This window comes from Ooceraea biroi, chromosome 4 (assembly GCF_003672135.1).
Source record: "Ooceraea biroi isolate clonal line C1 chromosome 4, Obir_v5.4, whole genome shotgun sequence".
Taxonomy (NCBI): Eukaryota; Metazoa; Arthropoda; class Insecta; order Hymenoptera; family Formicidae; genus Ooceraea; species Ooceraea biroi.
Genome location: NC_039509.1, coordinates 1,531,386 through 1,552,531, shown reverse-complemented (window position 1 = coordinate 1,552,531; position 21,146 = coordinate 1,531,386). Strand labels below are relative to the sequence as shown.

The window sequence follows — 21,146 nt, the reverse complement described above, 5'->3', positions numbered from 1 at the left end:
CCCACATTGCTTTCCCCTTATGAAGTATGCAAGTAACAAATGTAATTTCCAAATCATTCTGTCTGTCGCGCATGACATCCCTCGATCATCGCGCACCTTGCGAAAATCGAAGTAAAAACATCCTTGTCGAGCAGGACTACCCCCACGACCATCGTTGCTGGACCGGTACGTAAGACCGTGGCCGACTCGGGCGCCATCTTGGTCTCGCGGACGCCCGACCAATGGCGTGCCGCGTTACCTGCGTGTCGCGCACCTGAGGCAGGTACGACAAGCGGCGTAGATCGACGGCGGCGATCGGTGGATCACGGGTCTCGGATTAGTCGCCGGGGTATTCGCGGTCGAGCATGTTCGGCATGTAAGAGTGGTCGCCGCCGCCCGTCACTCTGTCGCCTCGAGACCGAGCGCCTCTCTCCCGCGCACGCCTTTACCCACGTCTCACGAGTGCGTGCGTGCGTGCAAAACGAGCGCGTCGTGGAAAAGAAATTTGTAAATAGGTAAGTAACCGTTTTTCGCCCGCTTGCTCGCGCGTGCGCGCGCATATTGTACGTGCCCGCGCGTATGTGTGCGAAACTGTTGTTTCTCGTGCAGTCCTCTACGAGCGAACGATCGATCGATCGATGCGACGCAACTCGGAGGGGTGTATCGCCTCGAGAGACGTCAAGGTACAGTCTAGATCGTCTAGATCCATCGGCGGAGGTATGTTATTTGGCGTAAGGAGAGAGAGAGAGAGGGCGAATATCGCCGTCGCGATGTCGGCGGCACCGAGGCGAATCGTTCTGTCGTGCGCGCACCTGTTGCCGTCGCCGTTCGTGCCGTCGCGTGCATGGCCGCGCTGCGCGTACCTGGCCCGCGACGACGCGGGGAGCCTCTCGTCGGCAGATAAAAATCCTGCTGACGAGAGGCGAGCGCGCGCGCGCATGTACCGTCGCTTGATCGACTTCGATCCAGCATCGCATTCCGATGCTGAATCACGTTGAATCGGCGTGAGATTCAACGTGCTGCACCGACATCGCGAAATCGCGTAAACGAGGCAGGGAGAACGGGAGATGGGAGTTCTAGCATTGCATATTGCTCGCGGAATCGCGGAGTCGTCAAGAAACTTGCAACGTAGAAACGAAACATAATTATATTAAACCAGTGGCAAATTGTCGAGACGTACATAAGTGTGAGTCACACAGCTTATTTATATACGGTATAATTTGTTTACGTCATTGGAAAATGTGTGTGCATATGCGTGTTTTTGTAAAGTTTTCGAGAATAATTTAATGCTTCGGAGAATAATTTATAATTTCAAGATATCGGAAATCACTGGGTTTTCTCCTGCAGAGCAAGCTTACATGCATTTAAGTCAAATATAAAGCTGCGCAACAATCAGGTGCGTTTTCGTTCAGGTGTGTGACATCGGAACGAGGTTGAGAACGATCGCCTGCGCGGAGCGCACTTAATTAATTAATTAATAATTAAGGATCGAAGTGCCAGGTTGAGATCGAGGGAAGCTCCGTAATTGGATGATACAGCGTTTTAATTGTCGGATAATTTATTGTATCTGGCTCACACACTGGTGGTACGTCTCGATTTCTCTCAAGTCTCTCTATCGCGTATTTTCTAAAGTATCAAAAAGAGAAGAACGTGCACTCGATAACTCGACTCGAAAGCCGTTATATCTTTTCTCAATAATTTTATTATCAACGGAAGGCTCGGAGATAAAATGGAAAATTAAAACGCGATAGCGCGTCGCATAATTTAAATTAATTATCGCCGAGTCCGAGGAAATTGCGTGACGTGCGAAGCGACTGCGCTTTCCAGATGAGTTCTGTTTCTTTTAGCAAATTCTTTTATTAGAAGATACTCTCCAATCACACACACACACACACACACACACACGACGTTGAAAGTGTGAGCCGTAAAAAACAATTACCTCCGCGTGGAATTACGTGGCAGGAGAGTTTGACAGGAGCAATAATAACTTACCGCTATCTATATCGGGCAAAACATCGATATTACCATAGCTGTTGCGATGACGATTCGTCAGTTCTTATCGGTCTATCATTATCGTGATCACTGATGAATCACTGATTGCCGACCTTTGATCATCCCCCGTACTGTCTATCTCACTATTGTACTACGCGCAATTTCTATTCCCTTATCCGCGCAATTTACCGCGAGATTCACTCCGATTTATTTTACGACAAGCACGCGTATCTGTTGAGCATCTGTAAATAGCAATCAACTGCGAAGAATGTCGCTCGATTATCCATATAGTGTAATCGCATTATCGAACTCGATCGTGATGATAAATAATATGCAAAATAATTAGATGTTTGCATACCCACCAGCTTGTTTTTACAAGCGAGTCCTCATTTTTTTGTCACGGTATTTCTCCGTTCGTTTTTATTTGCAGTGTCTGTTTTGTCGCGCGCGTCCTTCGGTAAAAGGCGGTCGGTCATCGCATTCGTCAAGGCTTAGAGGAGCAACGATTAGAGAGGGCAGCGTTTTAACGTCGGTGTGAAGGCGTCGGCAGCTTCGCTTTGTTGTAGTAGTGTAGGTACGTGAGCCGAGCCACGCGAGAATCGTAATCGTAACATCGTAACGCCTTTTCATTGAACAGGTACATAAATCCACAACGTACGTGCGGCGTCGTAAGGCGAGAAGAGTAGTAAATATTTCCAGGTCCCCCCCATTACGTCGCGTTCCCCTCGCTCGTGACATTTGCCAGCCGCATTCCTGCGTTCGCCGCCGCAGTCGGTGACTGCATTGTTCATTATTAATCGGTAATGGCCGGTCGCATAATCGCGACAAATGTCTACTCTCTCTCTCTCTCTCTCTCTCTCTCTCTCTCTCTCTCTCTCTCTCTAGCGCAAGATTCCTGTCTCGAGAATGTCATCATGCACGTTATCGTCGCGCGGATCGCGTTTCCGCGCGCTCCTATACACCGTGTTTACATCCGATCGAATATGCGCGACGTCGAAAAATTGGCCGAACGAACGGATGATAAATCTCATTCTTACACCTTGCCGGTGCGAGAAAACACCGATCGGCGCAATCTGCCTGACTTCAGCCTGAGCGACAGCCGCGTTTTCTGCCGCGTCCCGGTCCGGCGAATGACACCTGTAATGCACGCCCACGAAAATACCTACGCGATCACCCACGTGGGATCGCATCGTTGTGACACAGATTTGCGAACGTTTGTTATTGACCGCGTAGATGATTTTACACCGCCGAGGAGGATTCATCGGGTTCTTGCGACAGTCGCGACGCGCGTGAAATCGAAAAGAAATTTTACAATTCAGCGCACGTTTGCAGAAATCGCTAATTTTTCCAGGAAACAACTCGCATTGCGCAGGTATCAATATAATACTAAATGTCCTCTTGCTACACCCTCAGAAAGGATTTCTGATAACAAGACGAAAAATATTCTTGACTAATTTAATCGTATTACAAGTATAAAAAATATGAAAATAAAACAATTTTTAATTTAAATCAGTAATTTCTATTCTTCTCTCTCGAATTAAATAAGATTGTCTTACTGTCTTCAGACAAGAGTAACATATACAAATTTATGCTTACATATTCTTGTATGTAGACTAATTTGATATTAGCGCCACTTTATAGTAGGCTTTGTCGATGTCGACGCATCATTTTCTCACGGTCGCTCGTCAACTCGACGCTCCTGCGTCCTTTATTCGGATAAAACGGCCAATATTTATGTGTTGCAATCGAAAATCGGGAAAGTGTTTCTGTGTTTCTGTTATTTACAATGAATAAGTGCAATACTCTACAAGAAATATTAAAAGATATGGAAATGTCTTATCTCGAATCTTATTTCTCAAGTAAGTATATACAGGGTGTCCGGTAATGATCGCCCCAGCTTCCGTACACGAGTAGAGCGGATCGAGACGAAGAGAAAAGTCCTATACTGTTTTGCGATATTCGCAATAATAATCGAAATATTGAATATTAAAGTCAAGCGAATCCAGAGCGCGGAGGCGAGTGCCGAGCCGCTCGAGGTATAGGATTATTATTGCGAATATCGCAAAACAGTATAGGACTTTTCTCATCGTCTCGATCCGCTCTACTCGTGTACGGAAGCTGGGGCGATCATTACCAGACACCCTGTATATACTTACTTGAGAAATAAGATTCGAGATAAGACATTTCCATATCTTTTAATATTTCTTGTAGAGTATTGCACTTATTCATTGTAAATAACAGAAACACAGAAATACACAGAAACACTTTCCCGATTTTCGATTGCAACACATAAATATTGGCCGTTTTGTGCAGATTCTACAAATTCTCTTACAAGAATAGAATAAGATGTCTTTTAGATCTCACAATATTCTTAAATCAAGAATATTTTGAACTTGCTACAAATTTTTATCTAAATCCTTCTGAGAAAATTAATGAGATAGCACCAAGATTATTTTAATCTAGATTTTAGAATTTTCTATTCAAGATTAAAATATGCTTCTTTTCAATAATAAATATGATTGTCGATATAGCGATCTTATTTTATGATAGATTAAAGAGTAATAGCATTAAGTCCAGAAATCTTTTCTGTGGGTGTAAGGAAAAAAAATTGGCAATTTTATTGTGCAAGATGATTTCTTTTCTGTTATGCAAAATGATTTCGATATTTTGTAGAAAGAAAATAGAATGAGTAAATTTTCGAAGTTTGTAGGTTTCGAGCGCGGATTTTAATGAACTATCCCATATCGTGGAAATAATCCCGGAACGGTTGTTGTCTTCACTTCACATTCATTTGCCTTTAATAAACGTCCTGGTTTCTCACAATCCAACGTACATATGGAAAACGCTGCATAGCAGTACTTTGTTGACCTCCTAATACATCTGCGATTTCACGGCACACATCACGAATATTTATCGACTTTATCAGCGTAATCTTTCATGCACCTGACCAGGTATCGTCGGTTCTTAGTATCGTTTTTCGATTTTTCCGTCTAAGCACATTTTTATTTGCGATTACTCACAATCTGTCCGCAAGTTGATAGTTTCAATTCGCTTGTATTACATAATTCACTTAGCGCATTGCGCAAATCACTTATGTAGCTAATACGTTTGCTCGCCGGACGGCCTTGGAGAATCATTCCATCGCGAAAATTATCGACCCATATCCATTGTTTACATTTTATTATAATCGTTAGAGCGGCATCAAAGTGACATATGGTTTTTATTCTTATTTCTCTGGTAATCATCCATGTTTAGTGAAATAACGTGAACTTTCAGTCATGTTGCAGTTGATATTTTGCGATGCTGAAACTTCAAAGTACTTATTCGATGCCATCACGTGCATTCCTCGCCAAATTGTTCGCGAAATCGTAAACCGTGGAGTTTTTACTGTCGTTACATCGAGAAACAGAGAGAAAGAAGGACACGGGGAAAATACCGCAAGGGAAGCTATTGTGAAAATCGACTCTTCGCTAGTGATACTATTGTCGCTTTGTTCCCGCGTCTACTTTTCGCCTGCGGGCCAGTTATCTCGAAAATGTCGTTATATGCGCTCGGCATACGGGCATTGCATTCCACGTGTGCATATTTTTTCTGAAAGATTGTTTACTCGCTCGTAAGCGAGTCCTCTCGACGCTGACACGCGATGACCCTCCTCCTGCACATACGTACGTCTCTTAAATGTTCTCGCAAATAGCCACGCTGCATCGTAATAGTGAAACGTGAAAGGCAGGTTTTCTATTGTCTGCGAATTCCAATGACTTGGAAAATCGCTGCGTAATTTTAAAACGTATATCCGCATGATTATAGAATGCATATGCAAAAATCCATATTATATTATCAGAGTTGTGCGTAGTATATATTATTTAATATATATATATATTATTTTTGTATTATTGTTACTATCTGTTTATCAGGAATTCTAAGGCATCGAGTTTGTATTAGATGCCAGCTCGTGCAGCTCCGCGCGTTTAAGCACCGTGGAAATTAACACGGAGCGGGCGGCTAATGTTCCCTTGATCCACGGGGTGTAATGGGATGATGGGATTAAACGTACCGTGCCGTACAAATTGGATTCGTTCGGCAAACGGATGATCGATCGCGCGGACGGCGGATTAATCCTTAATGATTAATCAGCGAGTCGAGAGCGGATCGGAGTGAAAAGTTCATTCGCGCCGGCGTTCGGTCCATTCACTGCGGAACTCGTTCGCGGCTCGACGAACGGATCGCAAGCGGGTACGCGAGGTGCATTGGCACAACTTTCTTTCCACTTTTTCAGCGTTCATATAGGCCCACGTCCACTTTACGTGTATTTACTTTCAAACGTGCCTCGCCGGCGTTCCGATCTTACGGACGTATGAGAGTGGAACGGCCGGAGTTTCATTTAGTTCCGTGTGAAAATATCCTCTGCGCAAGGTTACTCCTCCCGTCCCGTCAATTCACGTGACTCTATTGAAACATTTTTTCGCGAGAGAAGAGAATTTCGCGTGTCCCCAAGCCTCAAGTAGCCCGCTGAAACGCGTACGAGTCGACATTGTCCATAATCAACCGCGTCTGAATGAATATTGGTGCAATGGCTCGAAGCGACTTTTGCAATTAATCGTATGCGGACTATTCTCATTGAGAATCTTCCACGCTTTCCGCGGCATTTGCATGTGGCGTCCCACGTGCATCCCGTATCTATAACGTTAACGTATTTGAACATCATTAAGTAAGAATTACGACACGTTCAAGGAGAATGGTGTAATATTCACACGCGATTAACCCGTATTTATACCGTAATAGTCGCGACATTAATACGAGAAAAATACACCTTCGTAACCGATAATAATGTTAATTGTACGCGAGAGCTATTGGTATCACGGCGTGTAACGGAATGTATGCATCTCGGCGAGTTATGCAATACAAAAATTTTGATAAATATTCATATCAGCGTCGCTGTCCGAGAAATGTCGCGGCTACATACGGTATTCGTCGTGCGAACAGTTACAATTGTAGCAACTAGATAACTGTGCCTGTCCATCGATATACCTTTTTCATGTTTTCTGCGATTTGCATACACGTCTACCGGTCTGTGAAATCGTTGCACGCGCGCGGGGCTGTGTCCTATACGTAACGTGTTCGGGAAAATTGCTGGTGCGATAATAATATTGCCCGATCGCGCGAAGCACGCAAGCTCGAAGCGTCCAAACGAATGAATAAACGAACAAACATGGGAAAAAGGTGAAAAAATACAGCAGATTTGTGCTCCGGTTATTTCGGCGAGTTTAATTTCCCATGCTGTTTGCCCGGAAAATATAGACGGATCGTTTCGCGATTCTATTATTACTAAACATAGAAATCTCGGTCGGCTTTGTTTACGAGCCCGACTCGATAAAATTGAAAATTGTCGGTCGATTGAATTGTTTTTAACTGTAAAAAAAAAACAGAGATTTGATTAGATACTAACGGCGCTCGATATTGATGGAATCGCATACTTCTGTGCAGCACACGGAAATCCAGGCACTTTCTAAAATTGTTTCAGGCTTCACTTTGCGCGCGATTAGACGCGACGGACGGACGGACGGACGGACTTGACGGACCACGTGGAGAGAAATAGAAAGAGTGCTCGAGAGATGAGATAGCCCGAGACATTCTCCCGGATTACGTTCTCGCGCGATGCAACGCGCGCACTCGCGGCACACATGCATGCTCATCCGGACTCGTAATTGCGTGCTCGTGCTGCATTCCCGGGACCGATTCTTCTCTTAAGGTGCGCCTTAAATTGCCTCGATAAAGCCCCGATTCCATAAAAGACACGCGAAACGCGAGGCAACGGCACCATCGATTTACCCACATCTGAAAAAACGGAAGCGTGTAAGTCCAAATTTCTTATCTCTCTCTTTCTCTCATTCTCGAGAGAACCACCAAATATGATGATAATGTAAAGATAACGCAGCTGCGCAAGAACTCACTTGATTTTACAACTTGCAGAACTCGTTTCTCTGTGACCACCGTGGGATAAGTGTCTCGAGAAACCGATAAATTCGGGTTTGCTCTCACGGATACAGTTATTTGTTACTGCGTGTCGTTAAATAAAGGCGGTCGGCGCGGCGGCGCGGCGAACGGAAACAGCGACACTTCACCGATTAATCGCCCTATCGTTTAATTTACAGACGACTGGGACGTCTTTGACGCGCGTCGCGACGCGCCGTCTCCCGTCTGTCGGGTTTTGCATCCAGGATCGTCCTGTCGCTCGACGCCACGCGGGAAAACACGGAATTTATACCTTCGTTAACGGAACGTCCATGTAAGGCGGGTATAAAGTGCATCGTAAAATGTGCATCTTCTCCATTTATCATCGCGCGCGCCTACATGAGCAACAAAATACTTGCTCGCATTCCCTTCCGTCGCCGGTGCGTGGAACATCTCGAGCATGTCCAAGGTTGTTAACCCTTTGGCACGCGCGAAAATTACGGTTCAGAGTTTTCCTCGCGTCCTACACGCGAGAAAAACTCGCGCGGTGTAAGGATGAACGAGGACACGAGATTGGAGAAAAGTTTCTAGCCGTTAGCCGAAACGTGTTGATCTTTAATTTTTTAATACTTGATTTTTAATATATTACGACTGAAAATTGTAGTAGATTGAAGGGAGACAAATTTGTTGAGAAAATGTCAAAAATTTAGAAAATTCTAATCAGGAAATTATTCATAAGAGAATATCAAGTAGGACTGTACTCCCAACCGGAAAGTTTAAGAAAAAATAAAGCTCTCCGGTGAATGTCTAGACGGATATCGTAAATCATCTCGATAGAATCTAAATATAAAATTTAATCTAGATGCTTGGAAGCGGCTTTACGCGACTGATAGTACAGTTAGCCGAGGAGAATTATCGGGTTCAAGGCTGAACGGATTCGTAGGTGTCAAGTACATTCAAGGCCACGAATGCACAGAGGCACCACGCATTCCGCGATTGAATTTTTCTTCACGCGAGGTGTGTCCGCATCCATAAGTAATTATGTTGAGACTTGTCGCGCGAAGACACGTTCACGCATACGTGTGCAGTCATAATGCGTGTCCCGCGTTCTCTCGACGTTTCCACGCTTCAGGCGCCTAGGCGCATCCCGTCGACGACTGTAAAATTCTGATTCCCGACGGGAATTTCGTTGCGCAGCGTACTTTTCGTATGTTGTTATCCCGCGCCGACGGAAAATTTGCATAATCCAGTCTTTACAAGCTGACGATATCTCGGAGATACGCAAAATTTCTATCACCATACATGTTCATTCCTGGACATTACGACATTTGCATACGTCGACTTACACACCTCCGTCTAGATTGGAGAAAGAATTATCAAATCTAACTTTCCTTGACGCGCGGAAATATCCCGCTTTTTACGGACCATCTCATAAGTTAAATCAAAAGTCGTGATATTGATAATAGCACTGGTTTTATAATTTCCTCATTTGTATTTGTATTACTGGATTATTTCTTATCGGCATTTGTTTTAAAATGTTTCAAAATAATTAACATATATGTTTTTAATTGTTCTCAGATGGGAAAGTACGCATAATTATTTTTTTTAGTTACTGTATAAATGAGAGGTTCGAGACTGGGAAGTTATTTTAGATAGCAGTTTCTAGTGATTCTCATTCCGTAGCTCCGATGTTATCTCATTCAGGAAATATTAATCCTCTAACTGAGGCCTCGTCTAGAGGTGGAAATCTGGAATTCAGAGCGTCAATGAGGAATTCCCGGCACGCAGGATCGAAACGCATTGGTAACTTCAGTCTCGAGGAGCGGTATACACACGCTGGAGCCCACTCACCTTCCTTCCTTTTCCCTTCCCTTTTTGCCGTGAGTGCTGCGCGTTTAGGTCGCTGTCGGGATCCTTAGGCCAGCGTTAGAACCGTCGTGAGCAGAAATTCTTTCACGTCGAGCCTTAGCTACCTGCGGTGCGTGAGAACTCGCCGGGTCGAAATAGTTACATTTAATATCGTATAATTCACGTACAATTTTGTTATGCGTTTTCTCACTTTCATAATCGGCGTACCACCAGATCGACGTTATCATTGCTTTAATCAGAAACTTGACAACGTTAAGAAAGTAAATCCAAAAGAGATTGCATTATAATAAACTTGTTTATAAATATCTATAAATGTACATGCAAGTAAAACAAAATTAATATGTAAACGAGATGTGATAGCGTAATGATTTCTCAAGAAAATTTCATTTTGGATTTCCACGTGTATATCTAATGTTGGAAAATTTAAGAATAACGCGACGTTCCATTAAACTTTCATTAAAATATAGTTGATTAGAATTGTGATTAATACAGAGAATCAATAAACAAGGAAGCACGAAGCCACCCAGTTTACAGATTTTACTCACGAGTTCTATCGGTCGACCGTGCTCGCCAATTCTTTTCTTTTTCTTCTCGTTAGTCGCAATCGCAGCCAACGTAGCGCCGTAATTTAAGAAAACTATAATGAGCCTTTCTGTTACGTGGAAACGTAAGTCGCATTCCCACCGGCGGCGATCACAAACGCCTTTATCGGTTCGCGTATCGTTAATTGCGCAATACTATCAACTTGTTGTTTGGTGCGCGCGCGCGATATAGTTCTCTACGACCCAAATTCGCTGGCACGTAAAATCGTACGTACTTGTAAATGAAATGACAGAGTAGGCCGGCCACTCAACTACTGAAAGCGGCACCCATTTCTCTCTATCTTGTGTGTCTCTCTCCTCATTAGAACGTGTACTATAAAAACACGTCACCGTAATAATGTATCTCCATTCATCGATAAATTGAGCGATATATAGAATAATCGTGAATCATTTCGAAATACAAGACACTTGCAATTAATCTGCGTTCCAAGAAATCATTCATAGGTTTTATTCGAATTGACTTAGAAACGCGTACCGTGCGTACCGTGAATTATTTATGTAATATGTTTACTGGCCATACATTAGAAACTTATTGAATTATAACCAGAGAGATTCTCATGTCACATTGAAAATTTATACCCAATGCTTACTGTAATTGAACGTTTCTCAATAATTGCAGATCTGAAATTTAGAGCTTGACAGCACTCGCAACGTCACTTGTCATCACGCGGAATGATCACTGACCATCATACCTGTCACATAACAATGTCTCCTTGGTGTTCCCACGACCGATCCTGTCGTAAATTGCAAAATTGCCTCCGAACAGCTTGTCGTCGTCGGTGAAAGCGAATTGGAAATACTTATCGTCTAACGAGTATCCCCTTACTACTAATTTCTATGTGCTGGACTGATTTACGTTCAGCGACCGATTTAGCCGCTCGTCGCTGCCGAATCATTACAAGAATCATTAGAAGATCGCGAGTGAGAACTTTGAGGCGAAACGCCCGACTGCCCGCGTGATTGGAAGCGTTGTTTGCACTTTCGAAACCATAAACGAGGTGCAGCCGACTGAATAATTAAGCCATAACTTAATGGGACTCGAGGAATACTTGGTACCATGTCTTAATAAGAACGGACGTTACAGAATAGCGGAGAAACTTGACAAAGAACTTTGAATCTCGTTAGCCTTCACTCATTATGCTTTAATAGCAAAAGGAAAACGACAGTGGAATTCGATAATTGTGTAATGCCGAATTTGTTTTCTTGACTGCAGTTTTTCTGATTGATTGATGTGTCGAAATCGGGATTTAAACTTTTTTTCTCCGATTTTTCAGATACGGAATAGTCGCGCGTTTGCTCGTGATTAACACGAGAGACGGCTATTCAAAGTGAGGAATTTCTCTTGGAACAAATTCAGAATTTCACATTCCTCGTGCATAGTTATGCAAAAGCGTCATCTCAGTTTCTCCTGCGTCTATCAGCAGCGATCATCGGGCGAGTAGATTTTACGACGGCATTAATTTGCATGCTACGCGATAAATCTTTCTCGGTACCAAGTGAGAAAAAGGAATTGCCGCTGTATGACAAGCGCTTCGCGGTTTTAAGATTGCTCGTAAGACCGCACGTAAGACTTCAATTAAGTATTCGTCCTCAATATCTTGAAGATCTATGGAAATCTCTTTATGGTTGCGGTATGAAAGTTGGGCTATTGTCATCTTATATAATCGTGAATTTAAACCGACTATAAGTAAGCTATAAACTTCATACATACGACGTAAAATCAGGAAGCTGTATACGACATTCTAATCTATTTTCTCACCTTTTTTTACGTTTGCAGGAATATTTCATGGGTAATTTAATTCTCAGGGAACGACTTAGAATATATATAGATTATTTTCGATAAACATTGATAAAAGTCGGACATTGCGCAAAAAGCTACGTTAAAAAAAAAAGAGATTTGAGATACTTAAAGGAACTTACGACACGTTAACTATGCATAAAACCTACGTTTAACGTAACTACGAAACAGGTATGGAAGGAAGTGAAAAGTGAACGAGACTGCGTGCGTGCGTGTAGAGCGAGCTGAGCGCGTAGAGCACCGAACAGAGCGTTCGGTGAGAACGATTAGTTCTATCGAGCATAAAGTTTCACCTTCGAAAATGAAGTTCAGTAAACCGGGCAGGCAGCCCGAGCGAGAGGCGCGGAAGAGGAATTCCAGACATGTCTGGCGAACAAATTAAGGTTCATTGGAATTTCACTTTGACTTTGTGGGGGAGCGGGAGAAGTGCAAGCCGAGAACTGGCTTTCTTGAGAGACCAAGTATGGCACTGCTGACCCGGTAGCCGGATACGCGTCGCGCGACGTGCAAGCATCGCCGTTGCTCGTTACCGCCGTCATTAAGCTGTTAAAGCCGTGCCTGGCAACAATATCTTTACGAGTGTGCGGACTGCGCGCGATCCGAAATGAAAAGGCCACGAAACCGGGCGCACATAAATTAAACGGGACCGGGGCGTGCGCGAACCCGAGAGCCAATTAGGATTTTCGTGCACCCTTAACTCGCCCGTGACGAATTATTACACGACGCATAAATCTCTTCAGCGATACAGTACGTGATGGAAATTATGGCTCTTCTGTTTCAGTTATAATCAGCTCGGCACATCATCCTGGTTACCATGCCGTACTACAACAGTGGTCACAGTCCGGCTTATAATAAAGGTAAGCAAGCGCCATTTACCATTTGGATTGTATCTCAGGTTTTAATTAGAATTGATTATAGTTTGAAGCAAATTATCGGTTGATCATGTTTCGTTTGTCTGAATAATTTCATCTGATTTATAATCGCAAATTGCAGGAGACGAGACTACTTCACGTAAAGTTCATGAAATCGAACAGAGTAACAAAGAAGAGCTTTAAATAACATTTTGCAGTATTTTAAGAGAGATGAGGACTATTAAGGGAGGCAAGCTTGAGATCGTCCGAGTTAATTAAAGGTGTGTTTCGTATTTTAGATGGCGGTTCCAGCGGACCGTCCAGCACTTCTGGCGGCCGCGCCAGCAGCTCCGAGTCGACGTACATGATGGAGCACCTTGCCACGTTCACCGTCACGAAAGAAACCGGTATTGTTTATCCAGCGGACGGCATGCGTCGACTCCTGCAGCTGGAGAAAAGCAATGGCATCTGGAGTCAGAAAATGCAGCTCCGTCTGGAGCGAAACTGGGTCCTTATCATGGACAACGAGACGGGGGTAATTTTTCTGCTTCACAGTATAGCTGTGTAGCCTTCACACCATAAATACGCGAGCACGAGACGTGTTTACGAGGCTTAACGTCGGCTTTAATTAAATCCTTACGTTTTATCGGGTTGCCCGATCCTCAGTGTAACTGTATTAAGAATCATCATGATCTTCGAGGTCATAACGATAAAACGATGAACGAAATTGATCGTGATTGCAGACTGTACGTATAATTTGTGTAATTTGTGTTTCGATTCGCTGTGTCACGCAAGAAAGTGAACCATCTACGAGATTGCTGCGTATCGACGACACCTAACGATGTAACTGAAAATTTCAGGCTGTTATGGAGCGATTCCCGGCTTCGTTAATACAAGAACCAACGGCGTTCACGTCAAGGGATCCCATGGAAATGTACAACAACATCCTGGTCTTCACTGTCGCTGACGACAGCGGTTCTGGTCAGCGAGCGGAGATGCATATATTCCAGTGTCAGAGCATATCGGCGCAGGACCTCGTTGAAGACCTGAAAATGCTGCAAATGGGGAAACTGGTCACGGGCGGCTCGCCCAGGGGTCCTAGAGGGCACATTCCACCTCCTCCCGCTCTACCGCCGCCAGAACCACCCCTGAACGGCGTCAATGTCAGGGAACAAGTGTCCGCGTTCAATGCAGCAAATGGTAAGCACGCGATTGTCTAAAATTGACAATTTTTGACAGAAAATAGCATATGAGGTACAACACTTTAATCGAAAAGTAATTGAAAAGCTGATATCCGAAAATTATACAATGGCATAATTGTTAGCACTAACTTCTGAATGTAAATTGCAGATGGTCAGAACGACATGTCCCGAGAGGAGAACAATGATGAGGTGTCGTCGACATCGTCAGAGAAGTACGAGCGCGACGTGACAATACTGAATCACTGCTTCGACGACATCGAAAAGTTCATCGCTCGTCTGCAGCACGCGGCCGCCGCGTCCCGGGAGCTCGAGCGCCGGCGACGTAATCGAAAATCGAAGAAGAGAAACCTGGGCGACGGTATGCTAACGATGAGGGCGAAGCCGCCACCCGAGATGGAATTTGTTGACATTTTCCAGAAGTTCAAGCTATCGTTCAACTTGCTGGCGAAGCTCAAGGCGCACATCCACGATCCGAACGCGCCGGAGCTCGTGCACTTCCTCTTTACGCCGCTGGCCCTCATCGTGGACGCCTCCCACGACACCAATTACGACCCGAACTTGCCTAGCAAGGTGGTGTCACCGCTCCTCACGCGGGAAGCGGTAAATCTGCTGATAAACTGCGTCACCAGCAAGGAAACCGAGCTCTGGCACTCGCTGGGTGATACATGGCTAATACCGCGCGATCAGTGGAAGGGTCACGTGCCGCCGTATCACCCTATCTTCATGGACGGCTGGTCGCCGGATTACCCCATCCCCGAGGACAGAGACCACGATCATCTGGCGTCTCTGTTGAACGCAGACAAGCAGAAGCGTGACGAGCTGCCAGAACAGCAGAATGATCCTTACTACAATCACCGCGACGTCGATGAGTCTCACTACAGCAGCGATTACTTGGAGTACGAGAGCCGAGAGGAGCGCGGCGGGAACGAGTACTTCGACAGGAACTACGGACCCAGCTCGGAATTGTACGGTCGGGAGGAGCGAGCGGACCAGACTAGGGCGCACAGCGACATTTCCGTGGACTCGATTGAGAGAGCACCCAGGGTCGCGGCCGGTATGGAGAGAGCGCAGGAAGCGTGGCTGGACGACCTGGTGTCGCGCCACGCCAAGATCGTACAAGTCACCTATCCGCGCACGGCGAACAACGACAAGGAGCTGACCGTGGTCAGGGGCGAGTACCTGGAGATCTTGGACGACAGCAGGAAGTGGTGGAAGGCGAGGAACTCGCGAGGACAGGTCGCTCACGTGCCGCACACCATCGTCGCGCAGCACAATCCCGCCGCTCACTCCGCCGACAATGATGTCTTCAATAATCCTCTGTACACCAGCAGATACCCGAGGCAGGGGCACGGCTATAATTACGAGGTGAGAGTCAATGGGGAGAGGCGAGCGAGCGAGCGCGCCTTTGAAATAACTCGTCGATGAATAATTACGGACTGCGGACGAAGGACGTGAATAAAGTTACGATAGTCGCGTACGTCAGACGTGCAACGTTGGCAAAGTTGGGATGCAATTACTACGTACGTTATTGTATAATGCGATTTATGCAATTGCAATTCAACGCGCGACTTGCAGTGATGGGTCGAAGACCTAAATGCATATCTAACTCGGAATTGTATTTCACTAGCGCTCTTACGTGATCGCCGGCTAATGATTTATTAAATTCGTTGTGCATGTTGGACTCTCTGTATTAAGACCGGATGCGTGTGATCGCAGGATTCGGAGATCGAGCGAACCAGCACTAGTCCAGGCCCGGAAGCTACTCATCGGACGCACGCGATTCCGCCACCAGCGCCTGCAGATTGGGTGAGAAAGGAAAGACTCGGGAAAAAAGGTGAATTTCGATACTTCTAAAGCCATTTGTCCAGCTCGCGATTGTAAGCGTCCTGCCTTTACTCGAGTTGCCGGCAATCTCTGAGAGAATCATCGCAACTGCTGATAAGTTGTGCCCAGGTGTAAAATGCAGAAATTCAGCTTTCATCATTACGTAAATGAGTTCTCGAGTCTAAGATAACAAACGTCTTCCAAAAACGAAAAAAAAACGCTCTCTTAACATGACGTAATTACGACAATAACGTCGATATCACCGATCTGATAAGGCCGATACCTACGAGATAAGAAAGAACGCGCATCACGTTAGCTTGTAAACGAACTGTAGCATAATTAACCGTTAGATCACCGTCCACGTAACGTTTCAATTAGCGCACTCATTAAAGAATGTTGTAATACCTGTCGTTTTTCCTCTCGAATGTGTACATATACATATATAGAGGTGTGAGCGAAATAATATGTAGACTGAGCCATTCATACGATCGTAACGGGGGCGTGGTTACTTAAGTTCTCCGCATTGCAATTATTCTGATGCTATCGTTCGGAGTGTGACGCGGATAAAAGTTCGCTTCTTTCTACTATAACGTATCCCTTTCTTTACGCATTCTTTATGCTGTTACGAGATCGCCGCATCCAGCTCTGTCGCACGCGATCCGCGCAAACACCTGTCGCGGTAAATTGCGCTAGATCGCTGTAGACGGTGTTAATAAGTACGAGGAAAATGTTTTTTAAAGCAGTTAAGCATGTTAAGAGTATCCATGATAATAATTTTTATTCTTGAAGACACAGATCGATTATGTCGTTGAATTCCCTTTATCACGTTATCACGAACGTATCGTTATCGCAGATAGAGGAATTGTGATTGGTGGCAATCAGAGAATATAAGCGCAATGGCGATATAACAAAGATACCGGAGGGGAATCACTTCCTGTCGCGACAATACAACATATTATCCTTGTACGAAAGTTGAGACATGGAATTCGGGACCACGTTTAGCGTGAGATTAATTAATTAATTATGTAAACCGTCCAAATAATGAAATCTGTTAGTCAAGTAGTGACTGTCAACCACAGATGTTTAACGCACTCAGCGAGTCATCAGTCTCACGCTTTAATAAAACTGAAGAAATGACAATCGTTAATCTGGCATTTAACGTGGTTGAGAGTTACCCTGGAACTCTACCCCGGAGTTCTAATACTGTACTATCGATTGTACCATCATACATGATATCCTCTGTATTTATCGACTAACCAAATTTAGTTATGTAGTTCACAACGGAAGAAAGAAGAGAAACGTTATATAGATATAAATATATATATATATACATGTTACGTACGTACTTTATGCAGAAATGTTACGATATGGAGCGATATACGATATTAACCCAATGAGACCGGGTATATTCTTCCGTTAGAAAGTACTTATTATATATATAAATAAAGCAATGCAACTTATACCGAGTGTGAAGTGATATATCACATCATGCCTGAATGGTGGAATCAGTCGGAATCGCAATGTCTGCATTGTATCTCCGTTAAAGCTACGGCAAAGTTACTGTGTTCTGTCTCTTGTCCTTACTGGGAGCTTCACTGCGAGAAAGAGTTCCAGGAACTCGATAAAGGCTTTTGATAAGCATCTTATGGGAGAATACGCGACAAAGGAATTGCTTCTGATATTACAACGATGTACACTTCCACATCTATCGTATGCTCTCTGTTTTATCAATAGCTTTTATTGACACAGCAAATCTTTTTCCTCTATCCCGCTTGTACGTGTCGTCGCATGCAGTTTATACGTATCAGTGTAAATAGACTTGAACAAACAACCAAGAAAATATTAGAGAAGAAAGAAATAAAATCTAAGTGTGTGTATCTCACACACATAATGTTTGAATATAAAAATTTTTATAACACTACAAATCTTTTGTAATCTCTAATAGCTGTAAAATTTATCTTAATATTTTTCCAACTACAAATCTTTTTTATTAGAAAAAAACTAGAGGAAAATTACAAACACGAAATATCAAGTTGATATCAGATCGGTACTATCATAATTTCTTGCGACTTGCATTACTTATCACGTATTTAAATTTTATCGCTTATTTAAGTTTTCTTGGAATCAGTCTTTGAAGCTCCGACTGTATCAAAGAGTTGGCTTAAACGAAGGAATAGTAACTAGTCGTTGAAGAAGTCAATAAGCAATATAATAACGTGGACAACCAGTACAAGGCTTTTGTTAATCCTTCTATCGCAAATCTTCTTTTCCTTCTTTATTTATTATTCAATTATATAAGTAACCTTGATAAACATTATTTGGGATACAGCAATATAGAGTACATCTTATTTTTCCACGAGAACGTGCAATGTATAGATATAAACGTTATCTTTTTTCCCTTTTTCTTCATGATCGACGTCTTAGTTCGATATTTGTGTGTGTGTCCACGGGCCGGGGATACGATCCGTTCAGTATTTCATTACACTGTAATTTATGTACATCATTTATGATTAATAAATATACGCAGTTACAGATTGTACTTGTGCGAGGAACCGTCGTCGTCTCCTTCACTCTTCCTGCCTCCTGCGAATTGTAATCGACTGTTAGACATATAATGTAGCATTTCGTCACGCAGACACCTTTTTTCAGCGCAGTGAATAAGAACGTGCATCACGAGCAGAGACATGGATATGTTAATTATTATTTGACTAGTAGAATCTGTGTGGAACATAATCTTTTTCAAAGCCATAGAATTTCTAGGTGTTACCGCGTGGCGCTTAAACTATGCTTAGTGTGTGTCCGTCCAATATATCTAAGACTGTTATGCGTGTTCTATTACGAAAGCTTTTGGGTAAGTTACACAATCTTTCTACGTTTTTTGATAGCTTTTCTCTATGCATTGGTATGCATTGGTGATTCGTTGACACGGACGGATCACATACTCGTGCAATTTCCAATCACTTGAAGCTTGACGCTAAGAATTAACGTCGCATAATCCCTTTGCAGATGACATCGGCACGCACAACGGAGTCGCAAATAACGGTAACGGGTCTAGTGATTCTTCCGTCGAGAGCAGTCCGTCCTCGCAGCCAAGCAAGAAGATCAACATGCAGCAAAGCATCGTGGAGGTACACTCGCCACCTCGGAATATAACAGCGGACGAAATAGAAAAGCCGGTTCCGCCGCCGTCACCTCCGTCAGCACTACCCGCACCCATATTACCGCCAGCATCACCCGCACCGGCATTACCACCAGCGTTACCTGCCTCGAAGCCAATACCAGCAGCACTTTCATCGAAATCGACACCAGCGTTGTCTACGCAGAAATCGGTACCACCACCATCCGTGCTGAAATCATCAGTATCGTCTGTACCGAAATCAGCACCGACAACGCCCGCACCAATGTCAGTACCAATACCACCACCTTTGCCAGCTTCCTTTACAATTCCGCCACCGCCACTGCCTTCATCGACACCCTCAACACCTGCACCGCCGCTTCAAACGCAAAAACCTCCACCGCTGACGACTTTCACGCCCAATAAAGTGGAAACTAGCAAAAATAGTAAATTCTCGAACGGTAAGTCGCGATAATCGTAGCTTTTTGATTTACTTGCGTATCAAAATTTTTTATATTAAATTTCAAGTCACTTTCATGATATCGATCTCGTCTGTTAAAATTTGAAAGATGCCGGCACGCTGGAGGAGATTCACAAGGAGCTCAAGTTCGTCCTGACAATGTTTCGAGAGAAGAAAACGCATGCTCCACCTCTCAGCAATAATGCAGACGAGATTTGGTTGAACGCACGCTCGACGCCTCGCGAAGTCCAGACCTGGTTGGCGGCCAAAGGTTTTTCAGAAAAGTATGTTAAATCTCTCGTGAGTAACGAGAGATTCAACAGGTTCTTAACTAATGATCGGACTGATTGCACGGTATATTTTTTATTCACAGAATTTGCAAGCAACTGGAAGGCATGACTGGCACGGAAGTATTCAACTTGTCGCGCCGACGATTGGAGCAACTGTGCGGACTGTCCGAAGGTAGCAGACTAAACGGCCAATTGACCTTAGCGAGAAACGATTGCGAGGTAAATGAGACGAGATATTTTACGAGAGAGAAAACTGCAACTTCTTGTACCTGGATTTTATTTTCAGTACAAAACGGCTCGATCGTCGGAGCTGAAGCAGATTTTAGAGAAAGCGCGTAGAAGAACGGAGTTAAACGACAACAAGGATGAAGCCAAACAATGAATTGTTCCTTCACATTCGGAATGGCAATGTATCGCATGTATGATAAAGATATCGAACAATATGTGCAAGCGTTTTGTGTCACTGTGAATTTAGTAAAGCGAAAGGTAAAATAAAATAATATGCTTCATCATGTAATTTTGTATAAAAGGATGCCAGGCGAGAAATACCATCGGAAGAAAAAAACATCGAATCATTTTATTTTACCTTAAATATTGTTATAATTCTCTATTACAAGTCGAAGCAATATTGCATGCCAAAGAGTTTTAGTGAGCCAGTACGAGCATGCACTGTATAAAAAGTTACCTGTGATGTTTTTCTTTGTTTTTTGGAAAATGTGCTAGCTAATATTATTCATCTATTGTATTTTAACGAACTTACTCATAGAGATAAGTTTCCCAGTGCGTTGTTTAGAACTCGATTAAAGCACTTAATTTGATACGAATTTATTGTACATATATAAAAATGGGATCACTTTAGTAGACGACAGCAACATGAAATACAAAGGAAGGACTCTAAGTACGCGTACTTCGAGCTAAATTCCAATGATGTGAAGAGAGTATGCTACAAGAAACTGATATTAGAAGGCAGTAATTAGAAAAATGTATAATCTACGTGTGTATAACATATAGCATCCTCGATTTCCTCGTAAGATAAATTGTTAATTAAATTGTTAATTATAATTAAAAGGATTGAAACGACCTGCTGGATGTTTTACTTTAATATATCTGCGGTTTATCTTACATTTGATAAGTCACATAATATAATAAAGCCACAGATGAAGGTGTACAAAATTGTAGATTTCAGAGAGAATTAATTTATAATATATATAA

At 43.5% G+C, this 21,146-nt stretch overlaps 1 protein-coding gene and 1 long non-coding RNA gene across 7 annotated transcripts; one reads left to right on the top strand and one right to left on the bottom strand.

The window, feature by feature from the left end:
• The first annotated feature begins 80 nt into the window (after positions 1-80).
• On the top strand, positions 81-21,014 carry LOC105285589 (epidermal growth factor receptor kinase substrate 8). Of its 6 annotated transcripts, none has more exons than XM_026969097.1 (10): positions 81-494; positions 12,974-13,049; positions 13,343-13,578; positions 13,904-14,243; positions 14,394-15,610; positions 15,962-16,079; positions 19,076-19,645; positions 19,754-19,928; positions 20,018-20,153; positions 20,221-21,014. In XM_026969097.1, the coding sequence occupies exons 2-10, from the start codon at positions 13,007-13,009 to the stop codon at positions 20,314-20,316; spliced, it is 2,931 nt and encodes a 976-aa protein (XP_026824898.1). In that variant the 5' UTR covers positions 81-494; positions 12,974-13,006; the 3' UTR covers positions 20,317-21,014. The 6 variants fall into 6 exon arrangements, with proteins under 6 accessions (XP_026824898.1, XP_011348167.1, XP_011348166.1 ...); XM_011349865.3 differs by adding an exon at positions 8,124-8,257 and having other exon boundaries at positions 20,018-21,014; XM_011349864.3 differs by adding an exon at positions 8,124-8,262 and having other exon boundaries at positions 20,018-21,014.
• On the bottom strand, positions 9,384-12,966 carry LOC105285588. Its single transcript, XR_895090.2, has 2 exons — positions 9,775-12,966; positions 9,384-9,671 (listed from the first exon to the last, which is right to left on the bottom strand). It is a non-coding gene; the product is annotated as an uncharacterized LOC105285588 (long non-coding RNA).
• Positions 21,015-21,146: the final 132 nt, after the last annotated feature.

Bases quoted from the DNA above. Each gene is read 5' to 3' on its own strand.
- LOC105285589 (XM_011349862.3), top strand. From the start codon at position 13,007: ATGCCGTACTACAACAGTGGTCACAGTCCGGCTTATAATAAAG. The intron at 15,611-15,961 runs GTGAGAGTCAAT...GTGTGATCGCAG, and splicing joins GGCACGGCTATAATTACGAG to GATTCGGAGATCGAGCGAAC. The intron at 19,646-19,753 runs GTAAGTCGCGAT...AAAATTTGAAAG, and splicing joins AAATAGTAAATTCTCGAACG to ATGCCGGCACGCTGGAGGAG.